Genomic DNA, 21,074 nt, shown 5'->3' on the forward strand with positions numbered 1-21,074 from the left:
GCAGCTCTTTGCTAGGCCAGCCTGGGGCTCTTTCCAAGTTGGAAAAGTTTGAAGTTCTGTACATTTTCCCAGCCTGACCGGAAATTTGATGCACCTACAACACAGGAAGCCTGAATTTAACTGAGGTCTGCTTTGGAGGAATGCTGAAAAACCAGCCCTGGTCATTGTGCTGAAGATGGTCGGAAACAGCCCTGGCCAGAGGCAGGGAGAGCCTCCAGCTCCTGAATTCCCTGCAGGTGTCCTACTGCAGGCCCAGGGCCATGGCAGCCTGCCCTGCTCCTTGCCCAGGCTGCAGGGAGCAGAGTTTCCTGAGCACCAAGAGGCTGCTCAGGTTTTTAAGTTGCTTCCTTCCGCTCACCCTGCTGGGTGCCAGACTCCTCCTGCCCCAAACCTCACCTTCCTCTCACCTAAACCAAATTTGAGCTCACACTGCCCAGCACCTCCTGAGGGTAAGTCTAGGGACCAGCTGCAGGAATCCACGTGCCCTTGGCCTTTTCGTGTGCCAGCAGCCATAAGGAGCTGTTTGGTGGCCTTTGATCCAAGCAGCAAACAGCCCTGAGCTCCACTTCAGGGGTGACAAACCAGGGCAGCTGGGATGACGCTGAGCAGAGCTGGAACAGGGAAGTGTAAAGGAAAAGCTGCTCAGAGAATCTGGGCTGTCACTCCCCATGCATTTGGGCAGCCCATGATCCAGGCCTGCAGCCATTCCCTGCCCAGGGCCCAGCTGTGACACAGACTGAAGCAGCTCTGGGATGCTTTTGGGACTGGCTGATGTAACACACAGAGGATTCTTTCCTGCTTGCCTTGGGAAAGGACAGAGCAGTGCCTGGCACCCAGAACTGTGGCACCTTTATCCCAAAACACTCCTCAGACACTTCAGCACCTTCTTCTCAGTGGGGCCACCAGGGTAGGGCGGGTTTTTCCCTTATGATTTGACTGAAATAAAGCTTGCTGGTTATGGGCCAATAACTATTTCAACCCCAGTACTTTTGATGTTACAGCAAAAGGATTTTTCCCAAAGGTAGTAAAAAAAAGACAAAGAGCAACAGCTAGATTGTCATGTAAACACAAGCACCTTTGGGCCAAAACAGATTTGACAAACTTCCCAAAATGATAAGATGCAGAGATGATTCAAAAGATTAAAAAATTATTAAGGGGGATTTTGTGTATGTGTGTGCTATCCATATGAGCCTAATGTGTGCAGGCATGTTGATGACATTGAAAGCAACTTGAAAATCTGGTGTTTGTTATCATTCAAAGATTTGCCTTTTCAAAAGTGAGAGTTCTTTACATTTTTCTGATGCATTTAGCAGAATAGAGAGGAAATAATAGAAGGGAAAAGAGAAGAAATAAGTTCTAAAATCGAGATCTCCTTTCAGACACTTCTGATTTTAACACTAAATGCTGTTGCAAACAAGTATATGAACCAGCTCATAGGTGAGCTCTATGAAATACAAATTAATAGAAAAATGCAGGTTGTGAAAGAATAGCAAGAGAAACCTGTGGGTTTGCCTAGATCTAAGACTTATTTAAGACTGATTCTCTCGGGAGGTTCAGGTGGCCACTCCACTGTCTGGTTTAAGATCACCAGATCACTTTCCCAGAGGATCCCCCCGCGGTGTTTTATCCCCCTGCTCACAGGAGCAGGGAACGGGTGGTCCGGGTGTTTTCACCCCCACCGGTCACTGCAGCCATTTACAGCAGCTCGTGGGATTATTATTATTTTATTTTAAAAAATGTTTGTTTAAAACAAAACACTCGGCAAAGGGGCGTTCACAGGCGTGTTAACCAAACTTAAAAACCAAAAATGTAACAGCTCAGAGGGGGGACGGTGAGGCCCCCCCCGGCTGAAGGGCCCCGGGCTGCCGGGGGTCCCGGGGCAGCCCCGTCAGAACTCGAAGGTGCCGAAGTGCGCGGTGCGGCCGCCGGCCTTGGGCTGCGGCTTGTACCCGATGCGGTCATTGATGAGCTGCTCGCGGCTCTTGTGCTCCGTGCCCAGCGCTCCGATCGCCGCCGCCTCCTCGCCGTCCGCCGCCGCCTCCGCCTCATCCCGCTGCTTCCTGCGGCTCTGCAGGCGAACGGGCCGGTCAGGGCCGGGGGCGGGCCGAGCCCCCCGCGCCCGGCCCCGCGCGCACCTCCAGCTCCTTCCGGACGCTCTCGAACTCCTCGATGTCGTCCAGCTTCAGCTCCAGCCGTGTCGGCTTCCGACGGAGCATCGCAACCGGAGACACCGCGACCCGCGGCACGACCGAGCGCTCCCGCCCTCAGCGGGCCCCGCCCGCCCCACCACACCTCCCGGCGTGCCCTGCGCGTCCCGCCCTTAGAGGGTACTGCATTTCCCGGCGTGCCTCGCGCTCACCCTCGCCCCACCACACCTCCCGGCGTGCCCTGCGCGTCCCGCCCTTAGAGGGTACTGCATTTCCCGGCGTGCCTCGCGCTCACCCTCGCCCCGCCACACCTCCCGGCGTGCCTTGCGCTTCTTCCTTTAAAGAGCCCTGCATCTCCCGGCATGCCCTGCACGACTAGCTTTGTCGCCACTCCTCCCGGCATGCTCTGCGCGACCCGGAAGTGGCCGTGAGACGCCAGAGACCGAGCGCGGCGAGTCTCGCCCCGTTCCCGTTCTCTGGTTCCCGTTCCCCTTCCAAGCTTCTTATCGGTTCCTGGGCTTATTCCCGCTCCCGCCATGGCCACCGCGAGGGCACCGGCGGCCCGCAGCGGGGCCCGGCCCCCCGAGGTGAGTGCCCGGGCGATGGTGGCGGTTCCGGGCCCGTTCCCCGCACGGCCGCGGCGCCGCCCGCGGGCCCGCAGGAGCGGGAGAGGCCGCGGGAGTCGCGACTTGCTGTTGCTTTGCGGGGTTTATGGTGCACCGGTGACAGCGGAGTTCTAAAGGAGCCCCAAGGCTCCCGTGTTTTCCTGCACTTCTACCCAATCCTGGTTGCTCTCCCTGGAAGTTCCTGTGAGGCCTCTCCGGGGGGAGGGAGCCGGGCCCCGCGCACTCCCCAGCCTTCCAGGGAGGGAGCTGGAGCATGGCATCGCTCCTGGCTGTGCTGTTGCAGGAGGAGGAAAAGCTCCGTGTTCTAAAGCTTTTTCAAAAAATACCTTTGCAGATAATTATAAAAAGGGACCCAACATTGCTTGATTTCAGCAATTTAATGTGGCATTTTACTTTTGTGCATTGGCCTTCGGGCAAAAACCTCAATGTCCAGTGGCTGCTCCATCCCTTTCAGTGCCCCAGTCCAGGCTGGACGGGACTTGAAGTAGCCTGGGACAGTGAGAGGTGTCCCTGCCATGGCAGGGGTGGCACTGGATGGGCTTTAATGCCCCTTCAACCCAAACCAGGCTGGGATTCTGAGAGGTCTTTGCATGGTGCCCAGCCCTCTTGTCCTGGCACAGCCAGGCAGTTTGCTGGGTGCTCTGTCCCCACACTCTGTGCCCCCCTGGCTCTCCCTGCAGCCCCCCAAGGCCAAGGCTGCCGAGGAGGCCGAGGCTCCCCCAGCCAAGCGGGCGCCCATCTTCTACGGGAGCCTGGAGGAGAAGGAGCGGGAGCGCCTGGCCAAGGGCGAGGCCGGGCTGCTGGGCAAGGAGGGCATGAAGGCTGCCATGGAGGCTGGCAACATCAACATCAGCAGTGGTGAGGATGTGCAAACACCCTTTGTTGTCCCTCCCTTTGTGACACTTCCAAATGTCTCTGCTTGCTCTCTGGGCATCACCTCAAAGCAGCCAAGGGTGGGTGGCTCCTTGCTTGGATCTTCCCATTCCAGAGGGATCCAGGGCAGGGGGGCTCTGGTACCACTGAGGGAGGGATCCAGGGGCAGAGGGAAGGATGCAGGGACTGAGGAGCTTTGGGACAGCTGAGGGAGGGATCCAGGGCAGAGGGGCTTTGGGACTGAGGGAAGGATCTAGGGGCTCTGGGACAGCTGAGGGAGGGATCCCAGGGCTCTGGGAGAGCTGAGGGAAGGATCCAGGGGCTCAGGGACTCTGGGAGAGCTGAGGGAGGTGTGGAGGGTCCCTCTCTGGAGATGTCCCAAACCCTCCTCTGTCCCCTGCTGCGGGTGGCCCTGCCGGGGCAGGGGATGCTCTGGGTGACCTGCAGAGGTCCCTGGCAGCCCCGGCTGTCCCCTGGGCCGTGCTGGCTGCGTGTGCTCAGGCTGTGTGTGCCCAGGGGAGGTGTTTGACCTCGAGGACCACATGAGCGAGCGGCAGGCCGAGGTGCTGGCGGAGTTCGAGCGCCGCAAGCGCGCGCGGCAGATCAACGTGTCCACGGACGACTGCGAGGTCAAGGCCTGCCTGAGGGCCCTGGGAGAGCCCATCACGCTCTTCGGAGAGGGCCCTGCGGAGCGCAGGGAGAGGTGCTGTGCCTGCACACAGGGAGGGGCCACCTGGCAAATGCCAGAGCTTTTCCTGGCAGTTGGGGCTCAGCGAGCCCTGCTGTGTCAGTGCTGTGCCACAAGGCAGCTGGGAGAGCTGGGGAGGCTCCAGAGAGAGCTCAGAGCCCCTGCCAGGGCCTGAAGGGGCTCCAGGAGAGCTGGACAGGGACTGGGGACAAGGGATGGGACAGGACATAGGGAATGGCTCCCACTGCCAGAGGGCAGGGCTGGATGGGATCTTGGGAATTAGGAATTGTTCCCTGGCAGGGTGGGCAGGCCCTGGCACAGGGTGCCCAGAGCAGCTGGGGCTGCCCCTGGATCCCTGGCAGTGCCCAAGACCAGGCTGGACAGGGCTGGGAGCAGCCTGGGACAGTGGGAGGTGTCCCTGCTCATGGCAGGGGTGGGGTGGGAAAGCCCACTGGATGGGCTTTAAGGTCCCTCCCACCCCAAACCAGTCTGGGATTTCTGTTCCAAGAACCCCAAGGCAGAGGGAATGTCATACTGATATTTGTCAGGTGAGCTGACAATTCCCTCACTAAATCCAGCTTCGTGACTTCCCTCTCAGGTTAAGGAACATCCTCTCAGTGGTTGGCACAGACGCGTTAAAAAAGACCAGGAAAGATGATGACAGGTCCAAAAAGTCCAAAGAAGAGGTAAGGGTGTCTCCTGTCTCCTCAGTACTGAGGGAGGGATGGTATATCCAGCTCTGATATGTCCAGGACTCCTGGCTTTGGCCAGCCTCTGGATTCTCATGCCATCCCTTCAGGCTTTTTCTGTGTTGCCCATTTCAGCAAATCTCTGGCAAGGTTTGGTCTCAGTGAGGAGCACCAAGTGTGGTTTTTACTCACAGACCCTGCTTACTGTGCAAACCAGGAGAGCAGGTGTGTGGGCTCTTACCTACTGGAGCAAGTCCCTTACTTTCCTTCACACTTGGGAAGAAAAAAATATGTTCCTGCTGCTTCATCTGTTTCTGCCTTTGATTACTCTTTCTACTTCTGTCTCTCTTTTGCCTTATTAGTTTTGAGCTGTACTGTAAGAAATAATTTCTGCAGCTCTGGGCTTTCTCTTTTTACTGGGTGATGTGTAAACAAGGAGGGAGTAACATGTCAGTAAATACAGATGAGTCAGGGTTCAGCTGGAATGTTGAGTGAAGTGGCAGCATGTCAGGATTGGATCTGTAGGGCAGAGAGTTTCATTTATCTCTCCAAATCCCTTTTCCTGGGGCTTAATTGTGCAGAAGGCCCTTAAAAAGAGGCAGAGCACAGCAGGGTTTGGAGGCAGGTGCTGGGAGGAGCTGAGGGGAATGAACACAGGGGCAGCAGCACCACAGCTTTTCCATCATTTTTATTCCTGTTTTAACAGTATCAGCAAACCTGGTACCACGAGGGCCCACGCAGTCTGAAAACAGCCAGGCTGTGGCTGGCCAACTACTCCCTCCCCAGGTGAGAGAAAACAGAAAACATTTGTCAAATGCAAGGGTAGATCCCACTGTGGGGAGCATGGGAAATCCAGGGAGTGGAGAGGCAGGTCCAGTGAGCCCAGAGCTTGAGCTCTCAGGGACTGATCCAGCATTAGCCCAGTTTGGGGGAAGAGCAGGGAAGAGGCATTTCCAGGAGCAGGGAAGGGGCAGTTCTGGGTGCTGTCACCCCACCTTTGCTCTCCCCAGGGCAGCGAAGCGGCTGGAGGAGGCCCGGCTGCTCAAGGAGATCCCCGAGGCCACCAGGACATCCCAGAGGCAGGAGCTGCACAAATCCCTGCGGGTAGGTTTGGGTTTGGCAGCTGCTCCACTACTGTGCTCACAAGGTTTGGCTGATCCTCCAGGAGCCCAGCAGGAATTCAGCTGCCTGAGGTGCTGTCCACATGCACATCAGTCTCTGCAATCTTGGGAAGTTCTGCTTTTCCTCTTTCCCTGTGTCTCTGAAGCATGTTCTGACTCCTTCAGAGAAGGAAGGAGGAGACATAATTTCTCTCCAGGGAGATGTAATTTGTCCCTGTGCATGGCAGAGGGTGCAGAGACGTCCCTGTCTTGCCTTGCCACTCACTTGTGAGGCTAAAGGAATGTATTCCTGGCTCTGGCAGGGGTTTGCCTGGCTGGGGAGCCAGGGAATGCAAGGCAAATACCAGCTCTGGGTGCTGAACGTGGTTGGGATGACTCTGAGATGCCCTTTCTGAGCATGCTAAGCCAGATTCCCAGCTTAACCAAGCAGAGAGGCTCAGGTAGAGCTTGAGCTGCCCCCCTAATCCTGTTTACTCCAGAGGATTTGCTTCTCCCCTCTGCCCCGTCTGTCTGGTTGGATTCTTTGGATGAGTTGTGGGCAGATGCCAAACTCCAGCCAGTTCTGTGTCGGAGCTGCAGCTGCAGAGCTCTGGGGCTGGGGGGCACACACCATGGGTGGCCCTGGAGGGCTGAGCTGTGCTGGGCCACCTGGGCCAGGCTTGCCCTGGCCCTCCTGCCTGGAGCTGGAGTGGCTCTGAGGCAGCATCTCCCTTTGAAATTGACTTTCCAAGGGCCTCTGCCTCCTCCTGTGCACATTTGCCTCCCTCACCTCAAGATTTGGCTGGGAATAGCTCTGGGCTGGTTGTACTTCAGTCATTTATTGATGATTTTCTTTGTATTTCTTACAGTCCTTGAATAACTTCTGCAGTCAGATTGGGGACGATCGCCCACTGTCCTACTGCCACTTCAGCCCCAATTCCAAACTGCTGGCCACGGCCTGCTGGTGAGACTGCTCTGGCAGCGCCTGCTTTGGGGGCTGGGAGACCACAGGAATGGTTTTGGAGACTTGGGAATCGTGAGAGGCTGCTCTGAGCTCTCATCATCTCATTTTAGAGCTGAACAGAGATTCATTAATCTGAGCTGGTTGAACAAGAACATCGATCTGTTCCTTGATGTTCTTCTCCACTGACATCCATTCCTTGTCTTCCACAGGAGTGGGCTGTGCAAGCTCTGGTCTGTGCCTGACTGCAACCTGGTTCACACCTTACGAGGTAGCAAGGGGCTCTCACTGAGGCTTTTGGTTCTTTTGTTCCTCTCTGTGCTGAGCTCCCACATCTGAATCACTTTGTGGTTTAAAATGTTGTGTTTAGGCAGATTTCTGTCTTACTGAGAGCATCCCTTGGCTTGGGAGCATGGGAATGTGTCATATAATGAGAAGGGAGACCTGGCCTTCAGCTCAAACCTCAGCTCCAAGTTTGTTGTTTCTATTTCTGAACAATTTGGTTTGGTTTCCAAACCTGGTTTGAGTTACTCAAGTTACAAACAGCAGCAGTTTTGGGCAGGTCACTTGCCAACAGTGAGGTTCTTTGAGTAGTGGTCACAGCTTGGACTAAATATAGATGTGAGGACAAATCCTTTGATTCATATGTTGAATTTTGTTTGCACTTTGAGGGTTCCAAACCTTCATTTTGGATGCTCTGCCTTGGGTGCTCCTGGAAGTACAGTTTGGCTGGGGGTGACAGGGCAATGCCACCCTGAACTGAGGACACAGTGAAGAGTTCACTGGCACCTTCCTCACCAGTGCCAAGGGAATGCTGCTTTTCTGAAGAACTGGCCAAGATCTCGTGGCAGATTCTGAATTTTGGTTTTCTTGCCCTTCAGGACACAGCACCAATGTGGGGGCTGTTGTGTTCCACCCCAAGGCCACGGTGTCCCTGGACAAGAAGGATGTGAGCCTGGCCTCGTGTGCAGCTGATGGCTCTGTCAAACTCTGGAACCTGGAAAGGTCAGAACTGATCCAGATGTGCAAAGCTGCAGCACTGCTGTGCTGGGGTTCATTCCATGTTCCTGCAGACATTTACCATCCTCCTGCCAATATGACCTTTTCTTGTAGCTACCCCAGTGCACTCCCTAGCCTCAGTATGTGCCACCCTCTTCAGCAGGAAGAGAGATCACCCTGATTAGGGAGCCAAGGTGAGGGAGATGGTCTGAAAGGGATTGAGGCAGAATTGCTGCTGGGCATTGCTGAACTGCTGGGGGTGATGGATGGAAGGTCTGGGGACTGTTTCATTCTAACAGCTCGCTTAGGAGAAAATTACCCCTCTTGGATATTAATAAATGAAAAAGCACCAGGATTTGGACAGGGATTGATCAAATACACAGCCAGGCACAAAAGGTTCTGCCTGTGCTGCAAACAAGTAGCTGTCACTGCACAGAGGAGCTCTGGCAGATGGGCAGCACCTCCCTCAGGCCTGGGAAGAGAAGGATTCAGGTACTGAGTCTTAGCATCACCTGATTGGGAAGTGGAGCCTGCAGTACTCCTGGGAAGGGCAGGCAGCTCCCAGAGCCACAGTTGTCTATCCTTAGCTGAAAATCACAGTTTGTAACAGCAAAAGTGCCCCTGTGCAAAGGGACAGGGGGTTGTTAGGCACATGTGACCACATCTCTTAATTGACCTGTTGGAAAGAAACTTCAGTGCTGTTCAGATTGTGTGTGAATGCTCCTGACCTGCTGCCTGTCATTCTGGGAGAATGAATGTTCCCTCCATCCTGTCTGCCTGCATCCTGCAGAACAGCAAGAGTTGCTGCAGTTCAGGATGTTGTGTTCTCAGAACTCCCTGCAGTTCAGGTAGTTTGTGGTTTGTTTCTGTACTTCCAAAACTGCTAATGACAAGGGCCTTGTTAATTTTCATTAATAATCATCATCATAATCCCAGGAGAGCTTTACAACCAGCAGGAGGTGTGGAGAAAGGGTTTCACTCAGAGCTTTGTGAGTGTGGCCCAAAGGCAGAGTTCAGAGTCATTGGCTACAGCTCTGATGTTCCTGCCTGGTTTGATTTCATCAGCAGAGCTTCTTTGCCAATGTGTGGGCAAAGGCCTGGCTTGAGCCAGACCCCTGTGGCCAATGGCCAATAGTTTGTTCTTGTTTCAGTGACGAGCCGGTGGCAGACATCGAGGGACACAGCATGAGAGTGGCCCGTGTGATGTGGCACCCCTCAGGGAGGTTCCTGGGCACCACCTGGTACGGACACCTGGGCACTGCCTTCCAGAAATGACCATGGGCTGCCCGGCTGGTGGCCCAGTGGTGCCAGGGCTTGTCCACAGCAAGGCAGGGCTTGGCCATTGTGACCACAGCTGGGCTGCTGCAGTGTCAGTGACAGCAGGTCGTTGGGATTCCTTTCCCTGCCCCTGTGTGAGACACTGGGAATAAAATGCTCCCAGAGTTGGTGAAATATCCTATTATTCTCCCTGGAGTTACATGGAGACCAGGGGAAACGGCCTCAAGTTACACCAGGGAAGTTTTAGGTTGGATATTGGGGAAAAAAGGTCTTCACAGAAAGCGTGGCCAGGCACTGGCACAGGCTGCCCAGGGGTGGAGTCAGCATCCTGGAAGTGTTCAAAAAACACCCAGATGTGGCACCTGGGGACGTGGGTTAGTGGTGAACGTGGTGGTGCTGGGTTAACACTTGGACTTGATGGTCCTGGAGGGCTTTTCCAGCCTGAGTGACTCTGATTTAAGGAGAGCTTTGTTCCTCAGCTACGACCACTCGTGGCGCCTGTGGGACCTGGAGGCGCAGGAGGAGATCCTGCACCAGGAGGGGCACAGCAAGGGCGTCTATGACATCGCCTTCCACACCGACGGCTCTCTCGCCGGCACCGGGTGAGCGCCCTCGCTCTGCACCACGGGCTGCCTGGGACCAGGGATGTCTGCTGGGGAATGGCTCCCACTGCCAGAGGGCAGGGATGGATGGGATATTGGGAATTAGGAATTGTTCCCTGGGAGGAGGGGAGGGCCTGGCACAGGGTGCCCTGAGCAGCTGTGGCTGCCCCTGGATTCCTGGCAGTGCCCAAGGCCAGGTTGGATGGAGCTGGGAGTAGGCTGGGACAGTGGAAGGTGTCCCTGCCATGGCCAGGGTGATCTGTAAGGTCCCTCCCAGCCCAACCCAGTGTGTGATCCTGTGCTTGCAGAGGCCTGGATGCCTTTGGCCGGGTGTGGGACCTGCGCACAGGCCGCTGTATCATGTTCCTGGAAGGGCACCTGAAGGAGATCTACGGGATCAACTTCTCCCCAAACGGGTAAGGAGGAAGCTGGCACTGATGGGGGAGTTCTGAGTGTAAACTCTGCTCCCTAAACACTGCTCTGCCTCCCCTCCTTGGCAGGTACCACGTGGCCACGGGCAGTGGGGACAACACCTGCAAGGTGTGGGACCTGCGGCAGAGGAAGTGCATCTACACCATCCCTGCCCACCAGAACCTGGTCACTGGCGTCAGGTTTGAACGTGAGTCCCTGCTGCTCCCTAGCCCTGCCCCTCCAGCAGCTCACATCCACACCTGTAGCTCAGCAAGGCCTGTGCTGGTGAGCAGAGATGTCATGTTTTCATTTGCAATTTTCTTCTGTGCAGCCAACCACGGGAATTTCCTGCTCACGGGCGCCTACGATAACACGGCCAAGATCTGGACCCACCCTGGCTGGTCCCCCCTGAAGACACTGGCGGGGCACGAGGGGAAGGTGATGGGCCTGGACATCTCCCTGGATGGGCAGCTCATTGCCACCTGCTCCTACGACAGAACCTTCAAGCTCTGGACAGCTGAGTAGCTCAGAGGGACTGGTTATGGACTGGGACAGGGACGTTAATGACTTTCGGTTGCTTTTTTATATTAAAGAAAAAAACAGTAATCCAGTGTGTTACAGCAGCTGCAGCCATGGCTGCTCTGGAGTTTGGGTGTGTTGGAAGCACCACTGTTGGCCCAGGCTTGGTTGGTGTCAAGTCTCGGGGCTTTTCCCACATTTTGGACTGGTTTTATACTGCAGGTACCACTTTCTGCTGTTATTTTGATCCATGTACTTCTACCTTCCCTTCCAGGTTCAGCTCCCAAGTGTCCTCCAAACATTTGCAGTAACCACAAAGCATCTCAGGTTTGGGGTGTGGTTCAGCTTCTGTTACTGCCCTTCTCACCTTCCTTTTTGGTAGGAGTGTGACTTCAAACTTGATTTGCATTTAGTTAGAGAGCCCAGAGGGAGAGGCATGTGGTGCCCTCCTTCCCCTGCCTCCACGCTGTTATCTCTGGATGGAGATCTGCGTCCCCCTGGATTCACTTACAGTAGATGTCCAAGGCCAGGGAATCTCTTCTTTTCCAGTTACCACCTTGTGTCCTACTCCATGAGTTGTCCCTTGGACTGGGTGTTGCAAATCCATTTCAGCATCTCCTGTTTATGGTTTGCTGTGTGAGGTCTTTCAGTGTAGGATTGTCTGGTTCTGCCCTGCCCTGGGGAGAGCTTTTGTACTTTGTTGTTTAAGCTGAGGTTTTGCAAATAATGTGCCCTAGAAGATCTAAACAGGTTTTGAATGTGTATCCTGGGCTCTGGGTCTCCCAAGGAATGGAGAAATTACAGGAATTTCATAATGCACAGTTTGATTTCTGATGGTGTAAAGAACAGCTGAGAAGGGTGAGGTCATTGGGTTTGTTCAGCCTGGAGCAGGGGCAGCTGAGGGGAGATTCCTCAGGGTCTGCAGCTCCTCCTGAGGGGCAGCTCTGATCCCTGTGACAGGGACAGGAGCCAGGAATGGCTAGAGCTGGGCCAGGGCAGCTCAGGCTGGAGCTCAGGGCAAGGTTCTTCCCCCAGAGGGTGCTGGCACTGCCCAGGCTCCCCAGGGAATGGGCACGGCCCCGAGGCTGCCAGAGCTCCAGGAGCCTTTGGACAGCGCTGCCAGGGATGCCCAGGGTGGGGTTGGTGGGAGGTCTGGGCAGGGCCAGGGGCTGGGCTGGGGGATCCTGGTGGGTCCCTTCCAGCTCAGGAGGTTCTGTGATTGGATGAAAACCTTCAGGAGTAAAGAGAAGACAGATTCACCTCACTGCTGTCAGCTGGAGAGCAGCTGTCTGTTCCTTGGGAGCATGAGCACAGTTCCTTCCAGGGAAAATATGATGGAATGAGAGGCCAGCAACTAACACAGAAGAATTATTTCATTGCAGTCTCCTGTGGTCCAAGCCCAGGTCCAGCTGTGTGTGCGCAGCCTGGTGCTCGAGTATCTGTGCCTTGGTCCTGGTGTCTCATCTCCCTCTGCCCAGCCCATGCCTCTGGCTGCAGGGAGGCTTTATAAGGAAAATGCAGGAGGTTCAGTGAGGAGCAAGAGCGTGGCCTGAAGGCTCCCAGGGTTTGGCTTTTCTCCTGGAGCGCTGATGCCTCCCTGTCACCCACAAACCAACCAGCAACTCCCCCAGCCCTGCTGCTGTGCCCCACAGGCGCAGAGTCCTGCTGCCCATTGTCAGGGCAGCTCTTGGGGGTCACATCCCCTCCTGGGACAATCGGGGGGGGGGGGGGTGGTGTCCAGTGCTCAGAACGCTGCCAGCTGCCACCTCCTCCAGGAACAGCGTCTGACAGGGGGTTCCAGTGCTCAGAACACTGCCACCTCCTCCAGGGACAGTGTCTGACAGGGTGTTCCGGTGCTCAGAATGCTGCCACCTCCTCCAGGGACAGTTCTGCTCCGCCCCTCACACGGAGCACGTGGATGCCGGAGTTGGAGCTGGCACAGAGCAGGGTGGAGCTGTCGCAGGCGGCCAGCGAGGCCAGCGGGCCCGAGCCCTCGAGGCACAGCGTGGCCAGGCAGGCTGCAAGGGAAGGGACAAGAGAGGGATGCTGGGTTTGCTGAGATGGGGCAGGGCCCCACCAACCTCCCACATCCAGGCTCTGCTTGCCTGAGGTGGGTCAGCTGCTGCCTGGATCCACACTTCAACACCTTGGAATGTGTCCCTGGTAGAGAGAATCACCCCTGTGCATTGCCCAGTCAGGCCTTGGCTAACAGGGATCCAGACTGGGGTCAGGCTCTGCCCCTTCCTGGGAGAGGAAGCAGGGCTGGATGGACCTAGAGCCCCTACTGGGCAGAGCTGCAGGATGTGCCTGGAGCTATTTCCAACACCCCTTTTCCCCCCAGATTTTTTACAGTTTTCCTAAGGGCTGTGCTACACTCACCACATGGTTTTGATGAGGGAAAGAGAGGGAAAGAGAGGGAAAGAGAAATAAGATTTACACAGGAGCCTTTCTGTTTGTGTCTGATATTAAACCCCTTGAGACAGTTTGTGCAGAGACCCCAGTCCCAGGCTGAGCTGCAAACAGAGCTGCACTTGGCCTAGAGCCACAGGCAGCTGCCTCTCCTGATGACCTGCGCCCTTCCCAGAGCAGCTGGATTATGGCTCACCCAGCTGGGAAGGCAAGAGAATCAAAGCTGCTGCCACCCCACAGCCATCCTGGGTGTACAGGAAAGGAACAGGTAAGAGAACAGAAGGTCCTTCTCTGCAGGAAAGCCTCAGGTTTCTATTTTCATCCCATCTTAAATAAGTTCCCTTGGAGAGGGGCTTAGCCCCAGGGAGTGTCTAATGCTGTGAACCTGAACAGCTCCCAAGAGGTCTCTGCCTGCAGCACAAGGGTTACTAAGAACCTGCTGCCATGGCAGGGCTTGGCAGGCAAACAAACCCCTTTGTGTCCACCTCAGGGAGGGACTTGCCCTCACCACCAGGTTTAACCCCAAAATGCCCACGATTCCCTTTCAAGAGGACAACCAAAATGAGGGTGTTGGCTGTCCAGCCCTCTGTCCTCCAGTACAAATTCTATTCCTTACAACTTTCTACTTGTACCTGCAGAAGTCTCTGGAGTTCCCCTGTTCTTTTTCCTTTTTATCATTTGTCCTTTCATGGCTTAACTCAGATGTATCTTTAAAAGCTTCCTGGTAATTCTTCCTTTCAGCTGAGAGAAGATCCCTGTCATCTGAGACATGCAGCTGCTTTATGTTTATTGAGCCCTGGGTTTGCTCCGGGCCATTTCTCCATCCTGCCCTGCAGCTGGCTTGGAGTGAACTCCAGAGATTGCAGCAGTCACCCTGCCCACCACCACAAGGAGACAGAACTGGGGGAAGTGGGTTTGTTATCCAGGAGAAAGGAGCACAGAGTGGGCAGGAGCCTCCCCTACCTGCAGTGCCTTGGTCCCAGACCTTCACTGTGCTGTCGCTGGAGGATGTGGCAATGCTGGGGGCGAGTGTGGGGCCCCAGGGCAGGAAGACACAGGAGGTGGTGGTCTGAAAGTGCCCTTTGTACTCACACACTCGGCCCCTGGTCTGCCTCAGGTCCCAGAGCTGCAGGAAACAGACAGTGGTGGAACCCCAGCTCTGCCAGCACAGAGTTGTTTTACCAAGACAGGAAGGCGGGTTGGGATAAAAGAGCTCCTCACCAATCCTCAGAGTGCCATGGCTACTGCCTTTGTCCCTGCTCATGCTCACAGTCCTGGAGAACATCAAAGCCCAAAGGATTTTCACCACTGGTGACTGAGTACATGGCCACACCCACTAGAGCCAACAAGCTAAGGCTGTGTGGGCAGATAAGAAGTGTCCAGCCTGCTCCCATCCTCAGCCCTGCCCTCCCTGGGATGGGATAGTTTCATCCTCTTGATCCTCACACACAGGGCTGAAAATCTGCAGGACTGAATCCCTGGTTTGAAAACAGCTGGAGCAAAGGATCCCTCACAGGATTTCTGCAAGAACCTTGTGTTCCTCAATGGCATCCATTGTTTTTTCCCTGTGTTTTTTACTGAAATGAAATTCCAGACTGATTTGGGTTGGAAGGAACCTTAAAGACCATCTTGTTTCAACTCCCTGCCATGGCACAGATGCCACTCACTAGATCAGGGCGCTTCAAGCCCCATCCAACCTGGCCTTGGACACTTCCAGGGATGGGGCAAATCCCAGTGGTTTAATCAGGAGGAATATTCCCCAAGCAAAACTTCCCAAAGAGACAGGCACAAAGACCCCCAAGGCAGTGGGAGCACTCAGAGCCTTGAGCAGTGGTGTGCTGCTCTCCCTGCCTGCCATGGGTATGGGAGGGGAGGGAGCAGGAGCCCAGGGCTCGCTGCCGGCACTCACGGTGGCCTCGGCACCGTGGCCGGCAGAGCCGCTGCTGCTGCTGAGGCAGTACCGCCCGTCCTGGCTCACGTCACAGCACGTCTGGATGTGCTGCTTGGCTGGGAACGTGTGGGCCACCTGCAGCTCCCGGCTGTCCCACACCCTGCAGGGAACAGCAGAGGGCAGGGGGACCCTGAGGCATCATCACCCCGATGGCTTCCCTGTGTGCCCTCCCGCACACCCTGGCTGTGCCTACAGCTGCTCCCAAGCTCTCCCTGCATTTATCCATGCTGCATCACTCTCCAGCTTGCTTTCTCAAAAATTCTCCTCTTCACCGGCAGTCACCACCCAGTGCTGCTCCCAGCAGGGAGCTGTCCCTGCTCCCAGTGCTACTCCCTGCTCCCAGTCCCTGTCCCTGGCTGGAGGTCACATTCCCAGGTGAGCTGGCAGGTGGCTTTTAGCCACACCAGCAGTGGTCATGACAACCAACACCACAACAGCCCCAGGTGCCTCAGGCCCTACCTCCCTGCTCTCTGGCCACCGGGAGAATTTACCTGGTGGTTTTATCCTCTGAGGTCTGGACAACATAAGGCTCCCCAGGAACCCAGCACAGGTGTGTGACCTGTGGAAAGGGAAGGATGAGCAGGAGCCACCTCTGTGTGCAGCCCAGGCTGTGTCTTCCTGAGGATGGAACCACTGAGCTCCCATCCTCTCCCTCCTCCTGCTGGGTTGGGAGCTGGAAATGTTGGATGAAGACTTTTTCTGCTCCCCTGCTAGGTCCAGTCCCAGTGGGGCTGCTGGGGGTGATTGAGGCTGGGAAGTGCCAGCAGCAGGACACAGAGCCATGGGAGCAGGGACAGCACAGGCACCAGGGGCTGGTACAGGAGGGAATGCAGCCCCACTGCACAGGGCTTGTTCACTCAGGAGAAAAGGAGACTCAGAGGGATCTTCTGGCTCTCCACAACTCCCTGCAGGAAGGTGCAGCCAGGTGAGGGTCAGGTTCTGCTCCCAGGGAACAAGCAATTAAAAGAAATTGCCTCAAGTTGTGCCAAGGGAGGTTTAGGTTGGATACTGGGGAAAATTTCTTTGCTGAAAGTGTGGTCAGGCATTGGCACAGGCAGCCCCGGGCAGTGGTGGAGTGACCATCCCTGGAGGAATTTAAAAGCTGTGTAGATGTGGCACTTGGCCTGAGTTAGCGGTGGCTGTGGCAGTGCTGGGGGAATGGCTGGACTCTGTCTTAGAGGTCTTTTCCAACCTCAGTGATTCCATGGCTCTGTGTGCTTCCAAACAGCTCTGAGTTAGAGCATTGATAAATTGCCATGAGTCTCTTGGTACCTTTGTGCTCCTGGGTTTGTTACCTGGAGAAGAATACCAGCCTCAAGCTGAGCCTGCTCAGGTGCACAGTGTCCCAAGGGCTCCCTTTGGCACCAAGCTCCCAGAAAATCCCCTCTGCACAGCTCCACGTGGGACAAACAATGTAAGCAGGGAGATGGATGATGGGATGGGATTTGAGAAACCAGCAGATCCTACCAGGTTCCTGGAGATTGCAGCTCTGCCCAGACACTCTCCGGTCTCTGTGTCCCACTTGCACACGGTGTTGTCCCGGGAGCCCGTGCACAGCTGGGAGGCATCTGCAACCACAAGTTAGCATCAAAAACAAGGCAGGAAACACTGTCAGTCAGTCCCTGGGGACTGGGAGCTTGTTGTCCCTCACCTGGGCTCACAGCCAGTCCAGTAACAACCAGGTCATGTCCTGGGAAGTGCTGGCTTGGCCCCGAAGTCCCGTGAAGCTCCCACATCATCACTGTCTTGTCCCGGGATGCGCTGAAGACTCTGCTGGAGTCAAGGGCTGAGGTGACCTGCCAAGGACCAGAAGGAGAAGCTGCTCATCCCACCCAGCTCATAGGGAAAGCACAACTCTGCTCCTGCCCTGCCACAGCCCAACACATGCAGGAACATGATTCCCAGAGCCTGGCCTCCCAACTCTGTCCCTTATCCCCTCAGAGCCAGGGATGGTGCCTGGGTGCTCTCAGGTCTTGTTCTTAGAAACCATTCCTTTTATAGGAAAAACAACCTTACAAACCCAAATGAGCCCAGTGCAGAGCTGTTTTGAGCACTGAGGTGAACAAAACCCCCTTTGTCTTTGCAGTACACACAGCCCAGGGGACCCACTGCGGCTGTCCCCTGTGGAGGTGCACTGGCCACAGCACGCACAGCTACAGCCCCTCTGCATGTCTGTCCTCCCAGAAGCCTGCCTGGCTTTGTCATCCCAATTCCAGAAAGGAAATTAAAGCTCTGCTATTCCCAGAATATGCCAGCTATGACATGGGCACATGACATGGGTATTCCCAGAATGTCTCAGCCAGGCATGGCTGATTTGTGGAATAATGTCAAGTCCAGCAGAATGAGGCCTGAAGAAAAGTGAATGGCATCTCTGCATCAAAAGCTTGACCTCATAATTCATCCTGAGCTTTTGCTATACAGTCTCTTGGAAGGGAAGACAAGCTCACATCCAGACCTCCTGCAGCCCTGTTTAGTCTGAATGCATGCACTCCATGCTGCTTCCAAAAGTATCTGTTGGGACTTTGGGAAAAACCTAATGTGTTCTGATGACAGAATCATGAATCATTAAGTTTGGAAAAGACATTTAAGGTCATCAAGCCCAACCATCCCCAGCTGGACACCAGGAATATCCTGATCCCACCTTTCCTGTGGATGACAAACGAGTGCTCCAACATTCCTGGCTCCCCAGCTCTCTCACCTTGGTGACCTCACGCTCGTGGCCGGTGAAGCGGCGCAGGGCAGCCCCGGACCTCCAGCTGGACACAGCCACACTCTGCAGGGACAGGGACAGGGGTCAGCATGAGAGCAGGGCAGGGAGGATATGTCCTACCAAGGCTTGTGCACAGTCCACAGGACAGGGAACAGGTTCCTCTGGTTTTCAGCTCCCAGAGTATGTACAGCTGTCCTTAAAGACAGGTGATGTAAGAGTCAGTCTGGCGATCCCAAGTCTGGATGGGAGCATTTGATGTGATATGAGCTCTGGAGAGGTTACAAAATTTGATTCCATGTGCTTCAGGGTGTGCCCTCACTCTAAGCTCATTTTTCCTTTTTAAATCCAGGCACTGACACAGCCACCATACACGGAAATGTTCAAAGCTCACATTTCAACCTTACTTTTGAAGCTGTTGATGTATTATCCTGTCCCAGGGAATACCTCACCTTATCCCTTCCTCCTGACACACACAGGTCTGGTTTGAGGGCAGCCACTGAGGTGACAGCATCGCTGTGAGCGGGGCTGTGCTGCCGGGAGGCGCCAGTGGGTCCCGTCTGTCCCACGGAGCCGTCGGCCCTGCAGAGGAACAGGGACAGCAGTGGGAGCTGCAGGGGCTGGGAGGAGAGGTCAGGCGCCATTTCCTGGCACCTCTGGCATCTTCTGACATGACAACATCTGTCTTGGAAAGCCAGAGAGAGGCTGTGAGTGAAATGGAGCAGACCTATCCCAGCTCCAGAGCTGTTGAATATTTAATTGTCCCTCACTCTCTGCTGGTGCAAAGAAGAAAAGAGATTTTGACCTCACCAGCCTCCGCATTCACATGGGTCAGGCTCTGCTGCTCTTTGCTGTGACACCTCCCTGGCCACGAGTCCCCCCACTACCATCCTGTGCTGCTCTCCAGGCATAGAACCCTCTCCCTGCTGCCAGTGACTGAATGATTTCATCTTGGCCATGAAGGCTGGTGACAGGCTCTGAGGACACAACAAAGCAGTTTGGGTATTTGGGCCACAGAGCCACTCCTGGAGCTGTTCCCCTTCAGAGCGCTGCCTCAGCCATCACAGAGCACAACCACTGCCATGGTTATGTGCTTGGCCATTCCTGGGAGCGACACTTGGGATTTCAGTCCCCCAAAGAAGCTGAGCAGACTTTAAAAGTGAGGGTTAGAAATGAAAATCTGGTTCAAACATCCAGTAATGAAACTAAACCCCTGTGCTTGCCATATTCTCTGCTCATTTGTTGTCTCTTCACTCTCACACCTGGTTTATTAACAAGACTTAATCTCCCAGCGTTGCTTTACCTGTATTTGGTGGTGTGGAAGCTGATTTTACTCTGCAGTTCCCCCATGGTCATGGCAACCAGTGGAGGGTGTCACGTCAGCACCTCGGGCACCTGCTAAGGGGACATGACCTGTGGGTGAGGGGACACGGCACCACCAGGGATCCAGAGGGGTTTCTGTTTGTCACACATACAGGATAAGGCACTGGTAATGTGCTACCTACATCCTAACTCCATTCAGAGTAAGGAGAAAACCTCAGAGGTGAGGACATCTGGAGGTCCCGAGTGGAACCTTTAGCTTAGAGCAGAGCCAGCAGCAGGGTGAGGTCACTGAGACCTCACACTGAGCTTAAAAATGTCCAAGCTTGGTAAGGCCACAACAGTGATGGAGCTGCTGCCTGTCACTTTTTACACCTCCTGCTACTCCTGGATCTGGTCTGGACTTCCATACATCCTGGAGATCTCAGTGTTTGGCTTGGTGAAGACAAACACCTTCAGACTGAAGCTGTACAGCAATTGGTGGGACCAAGTGCAGGCACAGGCAGCCCCAGCTCAAGTATTGCCAGCCAGCCTGGGCATGAAGTGATCTTTCCCTGGGCTGAGGGAAAGATCAGAGAACACTTTGGGAAGAGTTTCCATGTCCATACACCAGTTCCAGGCACAGCAAGACCGTGTGGATAACCCAGACGCATTTAGCAAACAGCTGCTGGCCAGGCTGAGGCCAGGCTGGTCCCTCCCCAGAGGGGTCAGCACAGCCAGACCCTGCAGACCCACCCAGGTGAGGAGCAGCACCTCCCCCATGTCCTCACAGACCGAGCAGAAACCAGTCTCAGTGACAGTGAATTGTCACAGACAATAACTGCCTGCAGCTTAGCTCGAGGCACACTAATTGGATTTAGTCTGCTGGCATGCCCATCTTCCATGGCTGCAGCATTTTGCTAATGAAAATCAGGGAAAAAAATCCCAATCTGCTCTTTCCAGCAAAAAACTGCTTGAAGGTTCTGCCCACAAAAAAAAGGTGTAAACCAAATCCTGGAAGCACTGGGCAAAAGCTTTCTACAAAATTCCCTTTCTAATTTTACCCTGACAGCCTTTGTGATTAGCAATTAGTAATACCAGTTAATCTCCTGCTGTTCTATCCATGAGTTTGCATGTTCCAAAGATGTGAGGATGATCAATCTCACAGCTGAGGGGCTGTGTTAATTTGGCAATTTATTCTTTCAATCAGATCAAGTGCCCCAATCATTTCAGTCCAACAGGAACACGATTTTTCTCTGACAGTGGGAGAACTCTGGAAGTCGCAAAACAAGACTCTAGGAAAAGCTAAGGCGGGAATTCTGAGTTTTTAATGATGGTTACTGTTTCCAACCAGCACTTAGTTCATGTTCACCCCTACCTGCACATCTGCTCACAGGGAGCTGCCCAAGGCCAGGGGAGGCTGCAGGGAAGGTGGGAGCTTTGTCCTGTCTCACTGTTCCCCTGCCTCTTCCTCACTGCAAGAAAGAGCAGATTTTTCTGCATCCTGGATGAGAACAGCGCTCAGGCAGGATGTTAATCCTAGGTTTTGCTGTCTGTATCCCGACACATGTTTATCCATCAGCTGCTCCACCACAAAGCTAAAAGCTCAGGGATCTCACGACAACTGATCCACACCAAGCTTCACTTCCAGCAGCCTGAGTTTCATGCTGGAGGACGCCCTTAACCTCCCTTCCCCCCAAATCCATCACTTGACAGAAATCAAACACCTTTTTTACCGAATTGCTTTTGAAAAATAAGCCATGCTGCTGCCTCCACCTGCCAGGCTCTGCAGTGAAACTTGTGCCCTGGGATAAG

The 21,074-nt window shown here is 54.8% G+C and overlaps 3 protein-coding genes across 3 annotated transcripts; 1 reads left to right on the plus strand and 2 right to left on the minus strand.

Annotated features, from left to right (window-relative positions):
* Positions 1-1,708: 1,708 nt before the first annotated feature.
* CDC26 (cell division cycle 26) lies at positions 1,709-2,293 on the minus strand. The gene is made up of 2 exons (XM_059865234.1): positions 2,136-2,293; positions 1,709-2,068 (listed from the first exon to the last, which is right to left on the minus strand). The coding sequence occupies exons 1-2, from the start codon at positions 2,214-2,216 to the stop codon at positions 1,889-1,891; spliced, it is 261 nt and encodes an 86-aa protein (XP_059721217.1). The 5' UTR covers positions 2,217-2,293; the 3' UTR covers positions 1,709-1,888.
* A 249-nt stretch (positions 2,294-2,542) lies between these two features.
* PRPF4 (pre-mRNA processing factor 4) lies at positions 2,543-11,712 on the plus strand. Its single transcript, XM_059865090.1, has 14 exons — positions 2,543-2,734; positions 3,454-3,631; positions 4,163-4,349; positions 4,933-5,020; positions 5,730-5,809; positions 6,034-6,127; positions 6,993-7,087; positions 7,297-7,355; positions 7,966-8,089; positions 9,235-9,324; positions 9,841-9,963; positions 10,272-10,379; positions 10,464-10,582; positions 10,706-11,712. Exons 1-14 carry the CDS (start codon positions 2,684-2,686, stop codon positions 10,897-10,899), a joined length of 1,590 nt encoding a protein of 529 aa, XP_059721073.1. The 5' UTR covers positions 2,543-2,683; the 3' UTR covers positions 10,900-11,712.
* Positions 11,713-12,626: 914 nt separating this feature from the next.
* Positions 12,627-20,735, minus strand: WDR31 (WD repeat domain 31). Its single transcript, XM_059865091.1, has 10 exons — positions 20,638-20,735; positions 19,264-19,358; positions 18,413-18,542; positions 17,952-18,026; positions 16,905-17,049; positions 16,721-16,821; positions 15,745-15,812; positions 15,212-15,353; positions 14,266-14,428; positions 12,627-12,911 (listed from the first exon to the last, which is right to left on the minus strand). Exons 2-10 carry the CDS (start codon positions 19,314-19,316, stop codon positions 12,751-12,753), a joined length of 1,038 nt encoding a protein of 345 aa, XP_059721074.1. The 5' UTR covers positions 19,317-19,358; positions 20,638-20,735; the 3' UTR covers positions 12,627-12,750.
* Positions 20,736-21,074: the final 339 nt, after the last annotated feature.

This window comes from Haemorhous mexicanus, chromosome 21, assembly GCF_027477595.1.
Source record: "Haemorhous mexicanus isolate bHaeMex1 chromosome 21, bHaeMex1.pri, whole genome shotgun sequence".
NCBI classification, from domain to species: Eukaryota; Metazoa; Chordata; class Aves; order Passeriformes; family Fringillidae; genus Haemorhous; species Haemorhous mexicanus.